General features: G+C 26.8%; 1 protein-coding gene and 1 long non-coding RNA gene across 3 annotated transcripts in view; both read right to left on the bottom strand.

Annotated features, from left to right (window-relative positions):
- Nucleotides 1-6,677: 6,677 nt before the first annotated feature.
- LOC126897352 (uncharacterized) lies at nucleotides 6,678-8,005 on the bottom strand. The gene is made up of 3 exons (XR_007702085.1): nucleotides 7,867-8,005; nucleotides 7,552-7,746; nucleotides 6,678-7,463 (listed from the first exon to the last, which is right to left on the bottom strand). It is a non-coding gene; the product is annotated as an uncharacterized LOC126897352 (long non-coding RNA).
- A 198-nt stretch (nucleotides 8,006-8,203) lies between these two features.
- The window catches only part of LOC126897348 (52 kDa repressor of the inhibitor of the protein kinase-like), a 51,294-nt gene continuing 43,653 nt past the window's right edge, over nucleotides 8,204-15,844 (bottom strand). For both annotated transcript variants that reach the window (XR_007702075.1, XM_050670882.1), the window contains exon 3: nucleotides 8,204-8,432. Coding sequence is in view for 1 of the 2 variants with exons in the window: in XM_050670882.1 (XP_050526839.1) it covers nucleotides 8,319-8,432 (114 nt within the window). In the remaining variant the exon portion in view is untranslated. The remainder of the gene's footprint in view (nucleotides 8,433-15,844) is intronic.

The raw sequence follows: 15,844 nt of genomic DNA, 5'->3' as shown, positions 1-15,844 counted from the left end.
CTTAATGATAACTTGAGGTTTTTGGTAGTGGTTTTGCATAAAAACTCTTCGTTACCAATTGTTGTTTTAATTTGGGCGCAGAATTTTAAGTAATCTATCGGTGTGGTGATGAAAATCGGAGGTGGTGTAGCTGGTTGAGGGACAATATCGGTATGCATTTGGGAATTATCGTCACCGATTTCATTGGCTTCGCTTAGTACGTCATAACGGTTTGGAGTGGAGAATGTGTATTTACTTTTTTCATTTTTATTACCTTTAGATTTCGGTGACATACCTGGAGATGAAGGGCGTTTACCTGTTTTGATTATCCATTCCGGTTCGGCTGATTCATTGTTATTATTTTTCGTTAGAGTAATATGTAAAGGAGAATCGTTATCGTTAGAACCGTTCTGTGTGTTATTTGTAGTAACGTGTTTGTTGCTTATCGGGTTGTTAGGCATGGTGCCACTATCTTATCTTAGGTTCCAAAGGTCACCGAGCGCGCGGTGCCTGGAGCCGGTCTTTTTGTAGATTATTAAACTAATTGAGAATTGCACTTATATTAGATTAAGACTATAATTTGTAATTTATTAAAGTAATAACTTTACGCGCACAACGCGTGTTCGAATACTGATTATTTACGTAAAAATTCGAGAAAAATCGGTTCTAATATAAGAATGCTGTGGGCACATTATACGAATTATGTTAACACTGGTGTGTACTGTACGACTGCTCGCGAGTAACTTATTATCTTAAAACAAAACAATGTATTATTTTTTTTTTTGTAATAATGCATTCTTAAAGAACTCGGGAAAACTAGTCTTAAACATTAACCGTAATTTAATGTCTAGAAAGAGATACATAATGTTCAAAACTAAGTTAGAAATATTATTACAATAACTGATAAAAGCACTTTTGCTTTTTAGAGTTCAAAACTGTTCATAAATGGTTTATGTTGAAAAAATAACCTTCAATTTTGAATAAACATTAATATTTGAGAAATGTTTTTATTTAATTAAATCATTTAATAATATACAACAACTTTTAAAGTTTTAACTATAATGTGATCTGATTGTTTATAAAAAAAAATGTCTTAATCAATTCAATGAAACTTAAGAAGAAAGAAGATGATTTATTTTTATTTATTAAATATTGTCTTCAACAGCGGTGAATAATTAATCTAATAACTACATGTATTACTCTAATACATTACCTTACTTTAAGTTCAAAATTTAACAATTATCAATAGATTTAATTTTTTAAAGTTAAAGTATTACTATAAGAATAATTAACATACATATATATATAATGTATAGTTTAACCAACATACATGTTATTGCTNAATAATTAACATACATATATATATAATGTATAGTTTAACCAACATACATGTTATTGCTGACGGTTAGCACACAACACTCGTAATGCAAAGGACTGTTAATAAATTCATGTAAAAGTCTAAGCACGATTACATTTAGAAGGTTAATTTTAGGTTATAATTATACCTATATGTATATGGTAGTATTTTAGTTATTTTAGAGGAGCAGTTTTCAATTTGCGCGAATAAAAACTTCCCTTTTTTCCTTTTCCCGCAAACAGATAAAACCAAACCTCTTAATAAAAAAAAGATAAGGAGCGGGTATTTTTATAAATACTGGCAATAATGAATATTCAGTGTTTCTATACTTTTATAACAACTTAAATTTTAAATAACTTTTTAATCTTTTTTCAAAACAAAAAATTATTAATAATTAACCCTTCCTAGGGATGTTAGAGGTAACTTATCTTATTAAAACCTCCTATCGGCTATAAAAACTCAGTTAAGTTTCATAGCTATCAATGTGTACATTATTTTTATTGTAGTACATTGGTATGTTAGTTAATTAATTATTTTAATAACTATACTTACTACTTACACAATATCAATAAGAATCAATTTATACGATTTAAAAGAGTACTAATTTCAAAATAAAGAGTAAATCAATTATCTAATTGTTGTTATTTCATGTTTGAATTAATTTGACATTTATCATTGTTCTTAAAATAAAATCATAGATTTAAATTCAAAACTTATTTTTTAGTATGTTAAATATTTTTAGAATTTCACTATATTACCAAAACCATATTAAATTTTATTTTGATAAATTAAACCATAAAAATTCAAATCACAGTTATTGCTTTTAAAATGGTACAATTTTCAATTTTTTAATGCTGTACAATATACAAAAAAATAAGCTTAATATTTAATCAGTCAATAGTAGATATAATATTATTTAAATTTCAATATTATTTTGTATTAAAATAAAAAAATAACAAGGTAAAATTAAAAATTACACTTTTAAAGAGAATTTTATCAACTATACAGAAATATTTACAAAATTAGTTATTAATAAAGTAAAAAATTTAATTTTAAATGGCTTATAATACATTGTGTTACTAATATTTTTACATTAAAATTTTCTAGATCTTCCCTACAATGATTACATTACATAAATATTTTTGGATCAATCGTAATCTTAATTTAATTGAATAATCCATAAAGTTATTATATTAGTATAGAGAAATGTTTTGCAATATTTTAGTATTTTAATTATTTAGTAATAACACCGGCACACACAAAAAAAAAGTTGTCTGTACTTTTGACTGGACCCACTTACAGACATGTATTTTGACCCGCTGAATCCAAATTTAAAGTCCGTTTGGCCCGGTCACCCTTCAGATTTGAATAAAATGCAAAAAACTGCAATCAAAGCGATGAAAAAAATGTTGTGGACTCTGATCAAGTATGATTTTTATGTATTTCAATTTACTGAAACTGAATCTGAACATTAATTAGTCCGTTGAATCGTCAACATTTGAAAAATAACAAAAAAACCCAAAAATTGCAATAAATCTTGAAAAATCGAAATTATCGAGATGAAAACAATTTTTTAGATTCAAATTGAGTATGATTTTTATGTATTTTATTCCACTGAATTTTAATCTGAAGTTTTCTTGTCCCATTAACGTTTTAAAATTAAAAAAAATCTAAAAATACCAAAAAAATCAGGAAAATTGTAGTTATAAATATGAAAAAAAATTTATAGAACACGATTAAATACTTTTCTTGTATTTTTTCACGCATAAAATAGGAGTTTAGAATATGAAAATATAATTGCTAATTACTTTATGATATAAGTAAAACTAAAAAATAAATTTTTTTTTGATTTTGACTTACTAAAAATAAGGTTTTAGTATATGATATCATATGATACCATCGTGCAATATTTGAAAAAAAAAAATATTAATATTATTTAATTTTATCAAACATATTTTATTCTATATTAAAAAAAAATTCTTATTCAATATTGATCTTTTAAAATTTGTTTTATTATATATATTTTATGAACTTAATTTTATGATTTATAATTTATGAAGTTTTTCTAAAAGTTGATGTTTGTTATTTTTTTTTTTTTAATATCATAAGGTAATTAGTAATCTGATTTGCAATTTAAATATTTTATTTTTAAGAAAAAAAAATCTCGTGCATGAAGAGGTTAAAATTCGAGAAAATCGTTCTCTTCATTCTAGTCATTTTTTTTTTAANTCGAGAAAATCGTTCTCTTCATTCTAGTCATTTTTTTTTTAATAAATATTACAATTTTTTATATTTTCATATTCTAAACTCCTATTTTATGCGTGAAAAAATACAAGAAAAGTATTTAATCGTGTTTTATAAATTTTTTTTCATATTCATAACTACAATTTTCCTGATTTTTTTGAAATTTTTTTTTATTTTAAAATGTTAATGGGACAAGAAAACTTCAGATTCAAATTCAGTGGAATAAAATACATAAAAATCATACTCAATCTGAATCCAAAAAATTGTTTTCATCTCGATAATTTCGATTTTTCAAGATTTATTGCAATTTTTGGGTTTTTTTGTTATTTTTCAAATGTTGACGATTCAACGGACTAATTAATGTTCAGATTCAGTTTCAGTAAATTGAAATACATAAAAATCATACTTGATCAGAGTCCACAACATTTTTTTCATCGCTTTGATTGCAGTTTTTTGCAATTTTTTGCCTATTTTTTTGATTTTTTGCATTTTATTCAAATCTGAAGGGTGACCGGGCCAAACAGACTTCAAATTTGGATTCAGCGGGTCAAAATATATGTCTGTAGGTGGGTCCGGTCAAATGTACAGACAACTTTTTTTTTTTTGTGTGTCGGTGTAATTACTAATTTTTATTATATCTTGTCTATATTCTGATAAATACATTATTATTAGAACAAAAAATTTATAATTAATATGAACATACTATACTTACATTTAAAATGAATAAATTTGTGTACATAGAAATAATTAACAAAAAATCAAATACTATATTTTTTGTGGGCCTCAACAAAATGACACTTTTGTTCGTTTGTCTATTAAGGTCAGAGTTGGGTCAGTATAATACACAAAAGTACAAGTATTATATGTACATATTACACATCTACTTTTTTACAAACAATACTTATATCATGACAAATGATTCATAATTAAAAATAGATTTTTTTTTAATATTAAAATATTGTATTTATTTAATTAATTTTTTCTTCACTTTATAAATATAAAAATATAATCGGTGAAATCCCAAAAAATTTCCACAAGAATGACTAACACATAATTTATTATACAAAATATAAAAACATGAAAAAGTTAATATTTTGTTAATTTTATGAGATCATCAACTGATGTTTATTAAATAAAAGGTTTAAAATCAGTGTGATCTATTAAAGAATAAAATTTTTTTAAAGTATTATACATTTTATACATCTACATGTATACATGTTCTGTAAGTAAGGAAACAGGTTTCTATAGTTCTTATGTTTATAACAATTGACCTGTTTCCTTACTTACTGAACACCAGTACGTGTGTATTATGCATTGTATAAATAAAATCAAATATACATTTTATTACCCAACCCTGATTAAGGCTCAAAATTGCATGAATTTGTATGTTATACAAAATGCTGGTTGTTTTTGAAACCAGCTCTTCAATTGAATCAGTCATTTCAAAAACTACATTTGTTACTGATTTTTCAGTAATGACTTTGTCAAATTTGATAATTATACATTATTATGTATACTTATGTATTTTGGGTAAAAATTTCATTTTTCAGATTCATATTTACTACAAAAGTCAATGACTTCATTCAAAAATGTTTCTATATTATAACATTTTGTCAAGTTAAGTTTTTTTTAAATGTTTTATTAAAAGTTCNCAAAAGTCAATGACTTCATTCAAAAATGTTTCTATATTATAACATTTTGTCAAGTTAAGTTTTTGTTATTAAAGAGAAATATATATACTTTTTTTTAAATGTTTTATTAAAAGTGCAATGGTTTATTAAGCAAAAACAACAAAATTTTTATTTTGAAAAAAGTTGTTACCTATAACCAAGTTAAGATAAGTTAAATTTTTAGGAAAAAAAAATATATTATTTTATTTTATTTCTTGATTTAGATTTCATATTATAAATTTCTATTCACTGCAAAAACAATGCACATCAAAAATATTTTATTTCAATTTAATGAATTTGGTCAAAGTTAGACTATTTAAAACTATGAATTATGAATATCAGAAACCTTAAAAATAAATTAGTAAATAGGTGTAAGTGCAAAACAAGTTAGAGTTCTAGAGTTATTAAGTTTTTTTTGATACATGGAAATTTAAATTTTATTACTTATGTTGTTTTTGATATGACCGTTTCAATTATTTTTTATCATTATTTTGTAGAAAACTTTTTTTCTTTTGCTCAACTTAGAATTTTTTTCACTTTGGAATTGTGAAACACCTGTATGAGAGTTATACTTTATACTTTATTCCATGACAGAATATGCGTAATACATGAATTCATGTAGAATATGCGTAATGCCATAGAAAATTAAGTATTAAGATAACCCTCCTACAGACATTTCAACAATTCCTAATGAAAAAAAACCAGTTTCACAAAAAAAAACCTTGTTTCCTCATAAAATGCATTGCAATCATGCCTCCACTAGTATAGGTCTTGGGGTTAGGTCTAGTATGGAGTTTTTGTTCTGAATAACTATTATTACTCCCTTTAAAAAAAAAATAATAATATCTTCATCATGTAATAATTTTTATCGGAAGAAATTTATCCCACCTAAACTACTTTCTTTCAAGCACAAGAAAAACTGTAAAACCTAGCACTGACACAATGAAAAGTGAATAAGTAAAAATTTATTTATTATCTATTTATTTTAATTTATAAATGTTAGAATCCTCTAATATTAAATAACTGTCAATTATAACAATTAAATATTGCAAAGTGTATGAACCTTATATCATCCTATGCCCTTTTCTTGGCACGGCACTGATGCCAATTTTAAAATACAGTGGAACCTGGATAAGTTAAAGCTCAAGAGAAATTATTTTTTTAACTTAATAAGGTTTTTGAACTATTAAAAGGAAAAATTTGACTTAAAATTATTTAAGAATTTGAGTTTGTATTCAACACTTATTTATAAAAATATAACAGATTGATTCCAATTGGTAATACTTGAATGTAACATATAAAATAACAATTACTTATACCTTAAATTTTAAGATATTTTCTTACTACTCCCTCTAATATTACATCATAAAAAGAGTACTATAATAACTACATATATTATTTTATTACATTGCCCTATTTTAATTAAAAAAATTAACAATTACTATTAGATTTATTTATTTTTTGCAATCTATTATTGAAAAATTATAGCATTTTGCCAATCTCACAATCATTTTTTTTTTTTAATTTTATGAAATTACATAATATAAAACAATTTGTTTATTGATAGTTTATAACTATATTAATAATTTATTATAAAACTTTAAATAATTTCTTTGTATTATCTATACTTTTTTTTTTGAGTAAATAAGATTCGAGGGAACAGAATGTATTATGCCTCATTAAGGTTCTACTGTAGTAATAAATAAACAATTCTCAGTTGTAAGCAAAAAATAATGAAATTATTTGTTGACTGATAGCTCAAATCTTTAAACAAGCCATTGATGTAACTGTGTAGAAATAATATGTATAAAAATAATAATTTTACTATAGTTGTTTTAAGTATTTGCACATTGTTTTTAAAACAACAATTACACCTACCTAAAAATTTTAAGCAAATTTTTTTCTTACTACTCCTTCTAATTGAATTTAATCGGATAATTAATCTAATAACTACATGTATTACTCTAATACATTACCTTACTTTAAGTTCAAAATTTAACAATTATCAATAGATTTAATTTTTTAAAGTAAAAGTATTACTATAAGAATAATTAACATACAAGAGATTTAACTACAATACTGTCCTTTCAATATAACAATTCATTCTAATATTGATCTCACAATATTCTTATACTTGATAGAAGAAATTAAAGCTTACTAATGTTATATGCTTAGAATCATGTATACAAAACCAATAGACATCATATTTGTAACTGAAATTAAATTAAAAACAAATTAAATTAACTTACATGGGATAAAAATGGTAATACTAAAAAGCAAAATTTATTTTATTAAACTCACTCAAGTTTTTTTGAGAACTGTGCATTTATTTGATATGTGACTCTTTTTCATGATATAATCATGGCAATAGCAAAATCATGATTAAATAATTTTTGTTTTTTAATATGATTAAGATATTAATTTTATGATATCAAAGTATCTTAATTACAAGTGCATACTTAAAAGTACAGATACTTACAACAGCAGGTATTAAAACTAAAAATTAAATTAAAAACAACAAATTTTTAATTAGATTATTATGTATGAAGAAGTAACTAAAAACTTAATTTACAATAGAAAAAATAATGTTAAAAGAATTTATGGATGACGACTTACGTAACAAGTCATAATAATTATAATTTGTGCAAATTTTCACATATTATTACAGAGTAAAATTAAAATTATGTTTATTCCAATCTACGCATGCTTAATCAAATATTTATAAACTTATCAAAATAGTTGCATAATATTTTCTTAACATCTACAGTGAAATATATTAATTATAATAATAAAAAGAATGAAGAGATGAAGGAAATAAAATAATTAGCTATATGTGTGATATTTATATTTTTTATAATTAAGAAAGAGGATTAATAATAGAATATATATGTTATATTACTTAATACTGATAAGTGATAACCAACTTTTTTTTTTAATTACTTTTTAAATTGTTGTGAAGATACAACGATATTAAGATCTATTTTAATATTTCATGATCTTTATTTCTTATATTTTTATATTTTAAAGATTATAGTAAAATTAACAATTTTTGAACTTAAAAACTAAATTTATAATATAAGATCTAGGCGTCTCTTCTTTTTACTTAGATTATCAATTACTTCACTGGTATCAATGCCAACTTCTATGTTAATGGCTAGCATAGCCAAACCATTAAACCGCCCCTGTATTAAAAAAAAAAAAACTTAAAACATCATAATTATAAAATAATAAATTAACCAATATTAATTTACTTGTGACATCGTGTTTCGCAAGTATGTCTTTATTCTTTTCAAATTAGAAAACGACCTCTCATTAGATGCAGTTGATACTGGTAAAGTTGCAAAAATCTGTAAGAGTTTAAATACATTTGGATAAATTTGGCTATTGCATAAAACTATTGCTTTCATGGCATTTCTTGGTGTATTTGATGATTTAATACTTTCTAAACGTGTTTTCCATAATTTGAACTCTGCCAGTAACAAAGATTTTTCGCATTCATTTAAGTCAAACATATACATTTGCGCCAAACGTAAGAAGTGAGCTTCATTTTCGTCTGTTGAAATTAATATTTGAAGTCCAATAACAACATTTTTTGATTAACAAACCTTAAATTTAGTTGATCTATAAATGTATCTAAGAAAGGAATAAAAAAAGCAACTCGAAAATATGACTCTTGTGAATTTGTCTCAAAATTTAGTCTTTTCGTTTGTCTTCCTATAATACGTGGTATGAAAATATTTGTATCTATTNCTATAATACGTGGTATGGAAATATTTGTATCTAGTTTATTTGATAAAGTCAATGCATTTTCAAAAATTTTATGAAATTCAGACTCAGCATTCGATCTTAAAGTTTGAAGTTCTTTTATTGTATCTTCCGCAAGATCCATAGCTTCACCTAGTTCAATATTTATTCTTTGAAGTTGTTTTGAAAGAGGCAACACAAAACTAAATACTTTATTCACAATAAGTAAACAAATAATAAAATCTCCTTTCAGTATTGATGTTCGTAGATTGCTTGCTTGTGATGATGTTTCAGTAACACTCCACTTCGAAATTATAAATAACGATTCAATTACGTACTCAAAAATCTCAAGAAAATCATTGACAGCATGAAAACGTTCAACCCATCTAGTCGCACATACTCGTTTTAATGTTTTTTGTTGTAATACATTCTTGGCTTTCTTCGATTTGACTTTTCAACACATCTTTTCGCTTCGGGTATATAAAGAAATCTCTAACTTTAGATATTGTTCCTAAACAATTTCGTATTTTTTGTATAGAACATGAATAAGAAATAGCAAGGTTTAAAACATGAGCAGCACAATGAACATACGTCGCAAGCGGGTGACTTTGGTGAATAATAGCTTGAGCTCCGTTAAATTGACCAGACATAGAAGCACATCCATCGTAACCCTGTCCTCTAAGGTATTTTGTATCTACACCAAATGAATGTAAACTTTGTATAATAATATCGGCTAAACCTTTTCCAGTAGTATCTGTCGTAGACACAAACTGAAGAAATTCTTCCTTGATAATCATATTTTCAACATCTAAATATCGTGGACACAAAGATACTTTTTCGATTTTTTCTAATTAGTTCAGCTCTTCCAGTTTCTATTTTACACGTTATAGATTTCTCAGAATGTTTTACAACATCCATGAAATTATCTGAACTTAACACACACGTTTTATGGTAACCCTTGTTAGGATGTTCTTTGAAATCAACAATAGCATTTCTCCAATTATCATATTTTTTTTTTACTAATGCACCTAAGATTTGTCCGTTATTTTCATTCGATTTGGAAAAAGCTACACAGATTCAACAAAATGCACCATTTTCTTTTATCAAGTATACCAACCAAGGGAATCTTAATAGCCATGAATACTGGAACTTTAAGTATTTTGGTTTATTTTGAACTGTATATAGTTTTTGTGGGAATTTGAATGATATATTTGGCATCCAAATTTTCGTCATAGCAATTAAGATATCTTCGTTCGATAACTTACGGTTAATATAAAATTCAATATCATAATTATTACTATAGTTTGTGTCCTCAGTAAAAAAAATATTATTTGAGTCTTTTGTATCTAAACTTAAAGTGCGACAAATTTTAGCAGAGTCAATCGAGTTAACTGGCGAAGATGCTCGTTTATTCGTAAGAGTATTGTTGTTATGAGTTCAATTAAATTCTGAGGTAGTGTAGTCATCCGACGATGACAACAGTATATGCATATTCGTTTTGCACCTGGGACCGGTTGTAGTGATCAGCTGGGGAATCCTTATCATAGTCACCGTTGATTATGTTTGATAATCAATGCACAATGGATAATTTTAATGATGACAAAAAAAATTATTTTATAATAAGGACGATTAAATAATAATTTGCAAATTTTCAAAAAATGATTGTAATCCTCAATCGAATTAATACCTCACAGAAATAAACATTCACTACCAAACGTACAACAACAAACTAAATATATATGTGTTTATAATGTCTAATATTTTAATATACTGTCTTATAATTATAAGTGATTGATTGGATGAACAAACCTTGTAGTCCAGTGTATAAAACGTACAACTTTGTTATAAATAACAAACATTTTATATTGAAAAGTATTGCATCAAGCCCTTTAAATTTCTATACGCGTTACAAGTAAAGAAATATACAACTACTTTATTATTTTTATAATATCTCCGTAAAAATTACAATATTAAATTATTGAATATCAAATTCATACTAAATTTAAATATTATAATTATTATTTATTCATATATTATAATGATAAATCAAATAACTAATCGGGATAAAATTCAGGGAATAAGAATTATTGTTGCTTTTAAAATAATCTACCAATTTCTTAAAATTAAACACTATCTACAGATTTGCACCGAAGCGTGTTTTTTATGATAGTGATTTTAATCATTATCAGATATCATCTATGTTTGTCTCAACTATGCCATTTCTATACTGTCCTGCGACCCCACTGTTTTTATATAATATTGAGCATAATATTTCTGACGACTTCTGTAAAATGTAACTTTTATTTGTCTTCTTCTTTTTCCTCACCTTAATCCCAACTACTTGGAGTCGACCATCCTTATCCTTAACTTCCACTTAACAAGATTTCCCACATCCTCTACGTTCCCTTCAGCTGTCCATATATCGCATTCAATAACATCTCTCCATCTCTGTTTTGGCCTTCCTTTAACATTCCTCTTCTTCCTTCAACATTCATTTCTACAACTGTTCTTACGGCTTTCGATTCTTCTCTTCTCATAAGATGACAAAACCATCTCCTATCTTATCTATGATTGACGCTACACCTATACACCCTCTTGTATGCTCATTTCTTATCTTATCTTCTCTAGTCAGTCCACTCATTATGGATGAGTCTGCTCTACTTTCTTATCAACTTGAAAGGTTACAAATATATAAAAATCAAATTAATTGGCCGCAACGAGAAATTTGTAACTTTCATGGCGTTTTACAAAATTATAAGTAAAGGGTCGCCAACCTACTGGGCGAGACAGTATATTGTCGGACCACAGTAGGATTTTTTTTAAAAAAAAAAAAATTAACTTTTTTATATTAAAACAATTAGACAAAAAATATATAATTAATAAACATTAAAGTTGATGTCCGTTGAGTCGTTGATAGTAAATGTACACCAAAACCTCGTGACAGTTGTCACATAACCATATTAATGAGGGATGACCTTATACAAGGCCGTTGCCCGTACCTTATAAACTAGGGGAGTAGATTTTTGAAAGGAGAAAAAAAATACACGAGTCCATTGAAGATGGAACACGCAAAAAAAAAGAAAAAACAGATAATGGTTAAGTTAAATTAAGGGGACTTTATTAAGCAAAAAAAAAAACATAAAAAATTAAGTTACTACGAGGCAAAAAACCGAATGGTCAAAAAACCTCGTCTACAAATTAAAGGGGACAAAGAAAGAGAGAAAAAAAAAACAGATATTAATAAAAAAATTAGTTACACCTACACTTTTATTATTAGAGAATACGATGAACGTCTTCGGGTACCCGCCGGCTATTAATCGCAGCATTGCCGCTAAGCACGGCGGGTATACGTCCCAAGTAAGCGACTGGTTTCTGGCAGTTAGGCTTAGCTTGCAAGACGTTGGGACACCCCGGAATAAAATGCACTACGTCACCACATTGTACCAATAATATATACATATCACCCATAAAATATAATATAAAACCTATAAAAAAATATATAACATGACAGGTGGTATTGGAACACGCCTGCCATGTTGAGGGCACCTAAACAAAAAAAAAACTGTAAAAAAAATATAAAAAAATTTCGCCACACGTGCTTATGGCACGGCGCACAAAAAAAAATAATCTGGCTCAAAAACATTAAAACAAAACTTATACATTACCAGCCCCGAAGGGCTACAGAAAATGAGGCAGGCTCAACCGACGCCAATTAAAAAAAAATCACATGATATAAAGAATAGCGGGCACTCACGACAAAAAATATATATAAAATTAAAATGTTGCAGCGCACACAACAAAAAAGAAAAAAAAACTTACGCTACGGACGGGAAATAGTGCGACCAGTTCCGACTATGGCTATTCCCCGACAATCCGTCCGACGTTTGACCCGGCGGTCCGTTGGCGACAACACGGCTAGCCTTTAGAGTAGGGGTCAAAAAAATAACTAAATACCCAGTGCCGGAAATTATTGAAAACAATTGAAATCATATGGCGACAATGTATGCGGTGAGCAGTGCAAATGACGTTCAAGATAGGAAAGGAGCGGGGTGAATGTACACACAAATGCCGTCCATGAACCGGTCCGAAGTAGTACACAGCTGACTATCTCGCACGTGCATAAGCAAATCACAACACCTTATCATGATAATTTTACCAACAAACGCCGTCGCAGTCCGCATTCGGCTCAACACAAATATATATATACAAATAGACAAAAAAACACAACCAGATACTTTTGTCACGTTACAAACTACCCAACACTCTGAACCAAACATCATAGCTGGTCTCACTACAGTCTTGTAGAATTTACCTTTCAGCCTCATTGGAATTCTTTTATCGCATAAGACACCAGACGCTTCTCTCCACTTCAATCACCCGCACTTAATACTGAGTCTTACATCCTCGTCAATACCACCGCTCTTTTGCACAACTAATCTTCAATACTTAAAACTTTCCACCTCTTCAATCACGTCCTCGCCTATTGTCACTGGTCTCCTTATTCACCTAACTAGCGTTAAAATTATCGAAAACCTTATGTAACTCCTCCCACACTTTTTACCCTAGTAAAAGTGCCATCATACATATACTTAATTATATTAATGTACCTTTTCAGAACGCCTTTTCTTATTAATGCCCACTTTAGAACCTCTCTCAATACTCTATCATACGCTTTTTCCAAATCTATAAATACCATACAAAGCTTTTTCTTTTTTTCCCTAAACTTTTTTATTAGTTGCCTCACACAAAATAATGGCTTCATTATTTTTTTAGTTTTTTAAATTAATAATATTTTTAATATAGTTTTAATTTTACTTAGTTAATTAGCCACAAGTGAGCTTTATGCCTCTATAATTTCCATACTCACGTATGTCATCTTCACCTTTAAATATCGACACCGAAATACTATCCCTCGAATATCAATTTCACGACTATAATACTTTAACTTTTCCTAGCTACTTCTACTACTTTACTTTTCATTTCCTCATCCATTATTATCCCTACATCATTCTTTATACTATACTCCCCTGAGTATATTATTTTATAACCCTCACCTGTTTCCTTCGATTTTTCTCTTTTCCACTTAGTTTTCTGTACACAATAAATGTTAACTTTTTTCCTCTTCAATATTTCTACTAATTCTCGGGTGATTCACTAATTCTATTTCTTCTTTTGGGGCAAACAGGATATTTAACTGAGAGTGAATGTGGAACTGATTTTGACATGGTGTTTACATGTTCATATTCAACAGTTTTATGACGTCCATGTTGCTTTATTTTAGTTAAACAGAAGTAACAATGAACTTCGTGACACATTGACTGTCGCCAAATTGTTGGTATATCAAATGATAAGTATCGTCTAAAGCGAATGAAAATTTTTAAGATTTTAATTGTTTTGTACATAAATAATGTAAAAAATTTCAAAATTATATATATTTATTTACTTTAAGCCTGTTCTCCACATTGTTAACCTAGTTCTGCACGTGTTACATAAATCACGTCTCAAAATATTTGATTTGTTCTCTTCTAATTTTAGCGAATATTTTTCATTATGTTTAAAATAATTTAAAATTTACTTGGAGAACTACAATTTAATTCCCTATATTCTAATGCTGTGGAAAAAATTAACCAACGAACAAAAATATAAAATATTTTATATACAATTATTTTAATAAGAAAATTCACAAAAACAATTGTATGCTTAGAAAATTACATATATGATTGTAAGTATTCGAATTTATGTCAATAAATTTAGAATATAATATATGTCATAAATGATATTAATTTAGCAAACACATTTATATAAATAAATAAGCGTCCGACTTACCGTTTCATTATTAAAACTTTACAATAAAAAATCAATCTAATAATATATCAGGATAGTTTTTTTAACTGAGTATAATATGGAATCTTCTAAAATATTGAGACATTTTTAGACAAGTAAGAACTGAAAATTTTGCCAACTATTATGTCCAAAAAATTCTAACCCATTATACTAAATGTCCATTTTTGAAAATTATTTTTATTGATTGAATACAAATAATATACCATAGTATACTACAATTATACTACTATAATCACGTGCGCAGACTTTAGTGTTTGGGTCAGTAAAAAACCACATTACTATTTTCAGAGCAGACCAGCGTAGGTTATACATTAAAAAAAAGAACCCAGCACAGGGGTGTCGCGGCATAGTGGTGACGTGGCATAGTTGGATCAAGTATTATGATATCTAACCGTGATTAAAAACACTATAAAAAAAAATGCTTCGATGTAAATTTTTAGATAGTGTTTAATTTTAAAAAAATGGTGGATTATACCAAAAGCAACATGATCTGCTAGTTCGTTATTAATATCCTGATTAAGATATAGTATGTCAAATGAAAGAGATCATTAAAAAATATTATTTCTCATAAAAAAATTATATTGATCCATACATCTTTTAAAAAATTATAGCATTATAAAGTTAAAAATGTTAAAAATAAAATCGAGAATTTTCACACATAATAGCATTCGGTAGCCATTTTCACCTTGAAGACAAAATAAAGTCCAAAATTTTTTTTTTGCACAATAAAGTGCATGACATTAGCTTTAATTTAAAATATATATAAAAGTGTCAGACATTCCGGAACATTTTCAAAAGTCAAGTTGAAAAAGTTAATTTTTTGTAAAAAAGTTGTCATTTTTAATCCCCCCTGTGGGCAAGTAAAGGTTCACATATAAAAAAAAATATTCCAAATGAAAGGTAATGATATCATACATTTATATAAAAAAAATTATATTGATTTGGTTATTTTTAAAAAAGTTATGGCAATTTTAAGTAAAAAAAATTGAAAAAATATCGAAAATTA

The sequence above is a fragment of the Daktulosphaira vitifoliae genome, unplaced genomic scaffold (assembly GCF_025091365.1).
Source record: "Daktulosphaira vitifoliae isolate Bord-2020 unplaced genomic scaffold, ASM2509136v1 Scaffold_2, whole genome shotgun sequence".
Taxonomy (NCBI): Eukaryota; Metazoa; Arthropoda; class Insecta; order Hemiptera; family Phylloxeridae; genus Daktulosphaira; species Daktulosphaira vitifoliae.
This window is presented reverse-complemented; position numbering and strand designations above follow the sequence as displayed.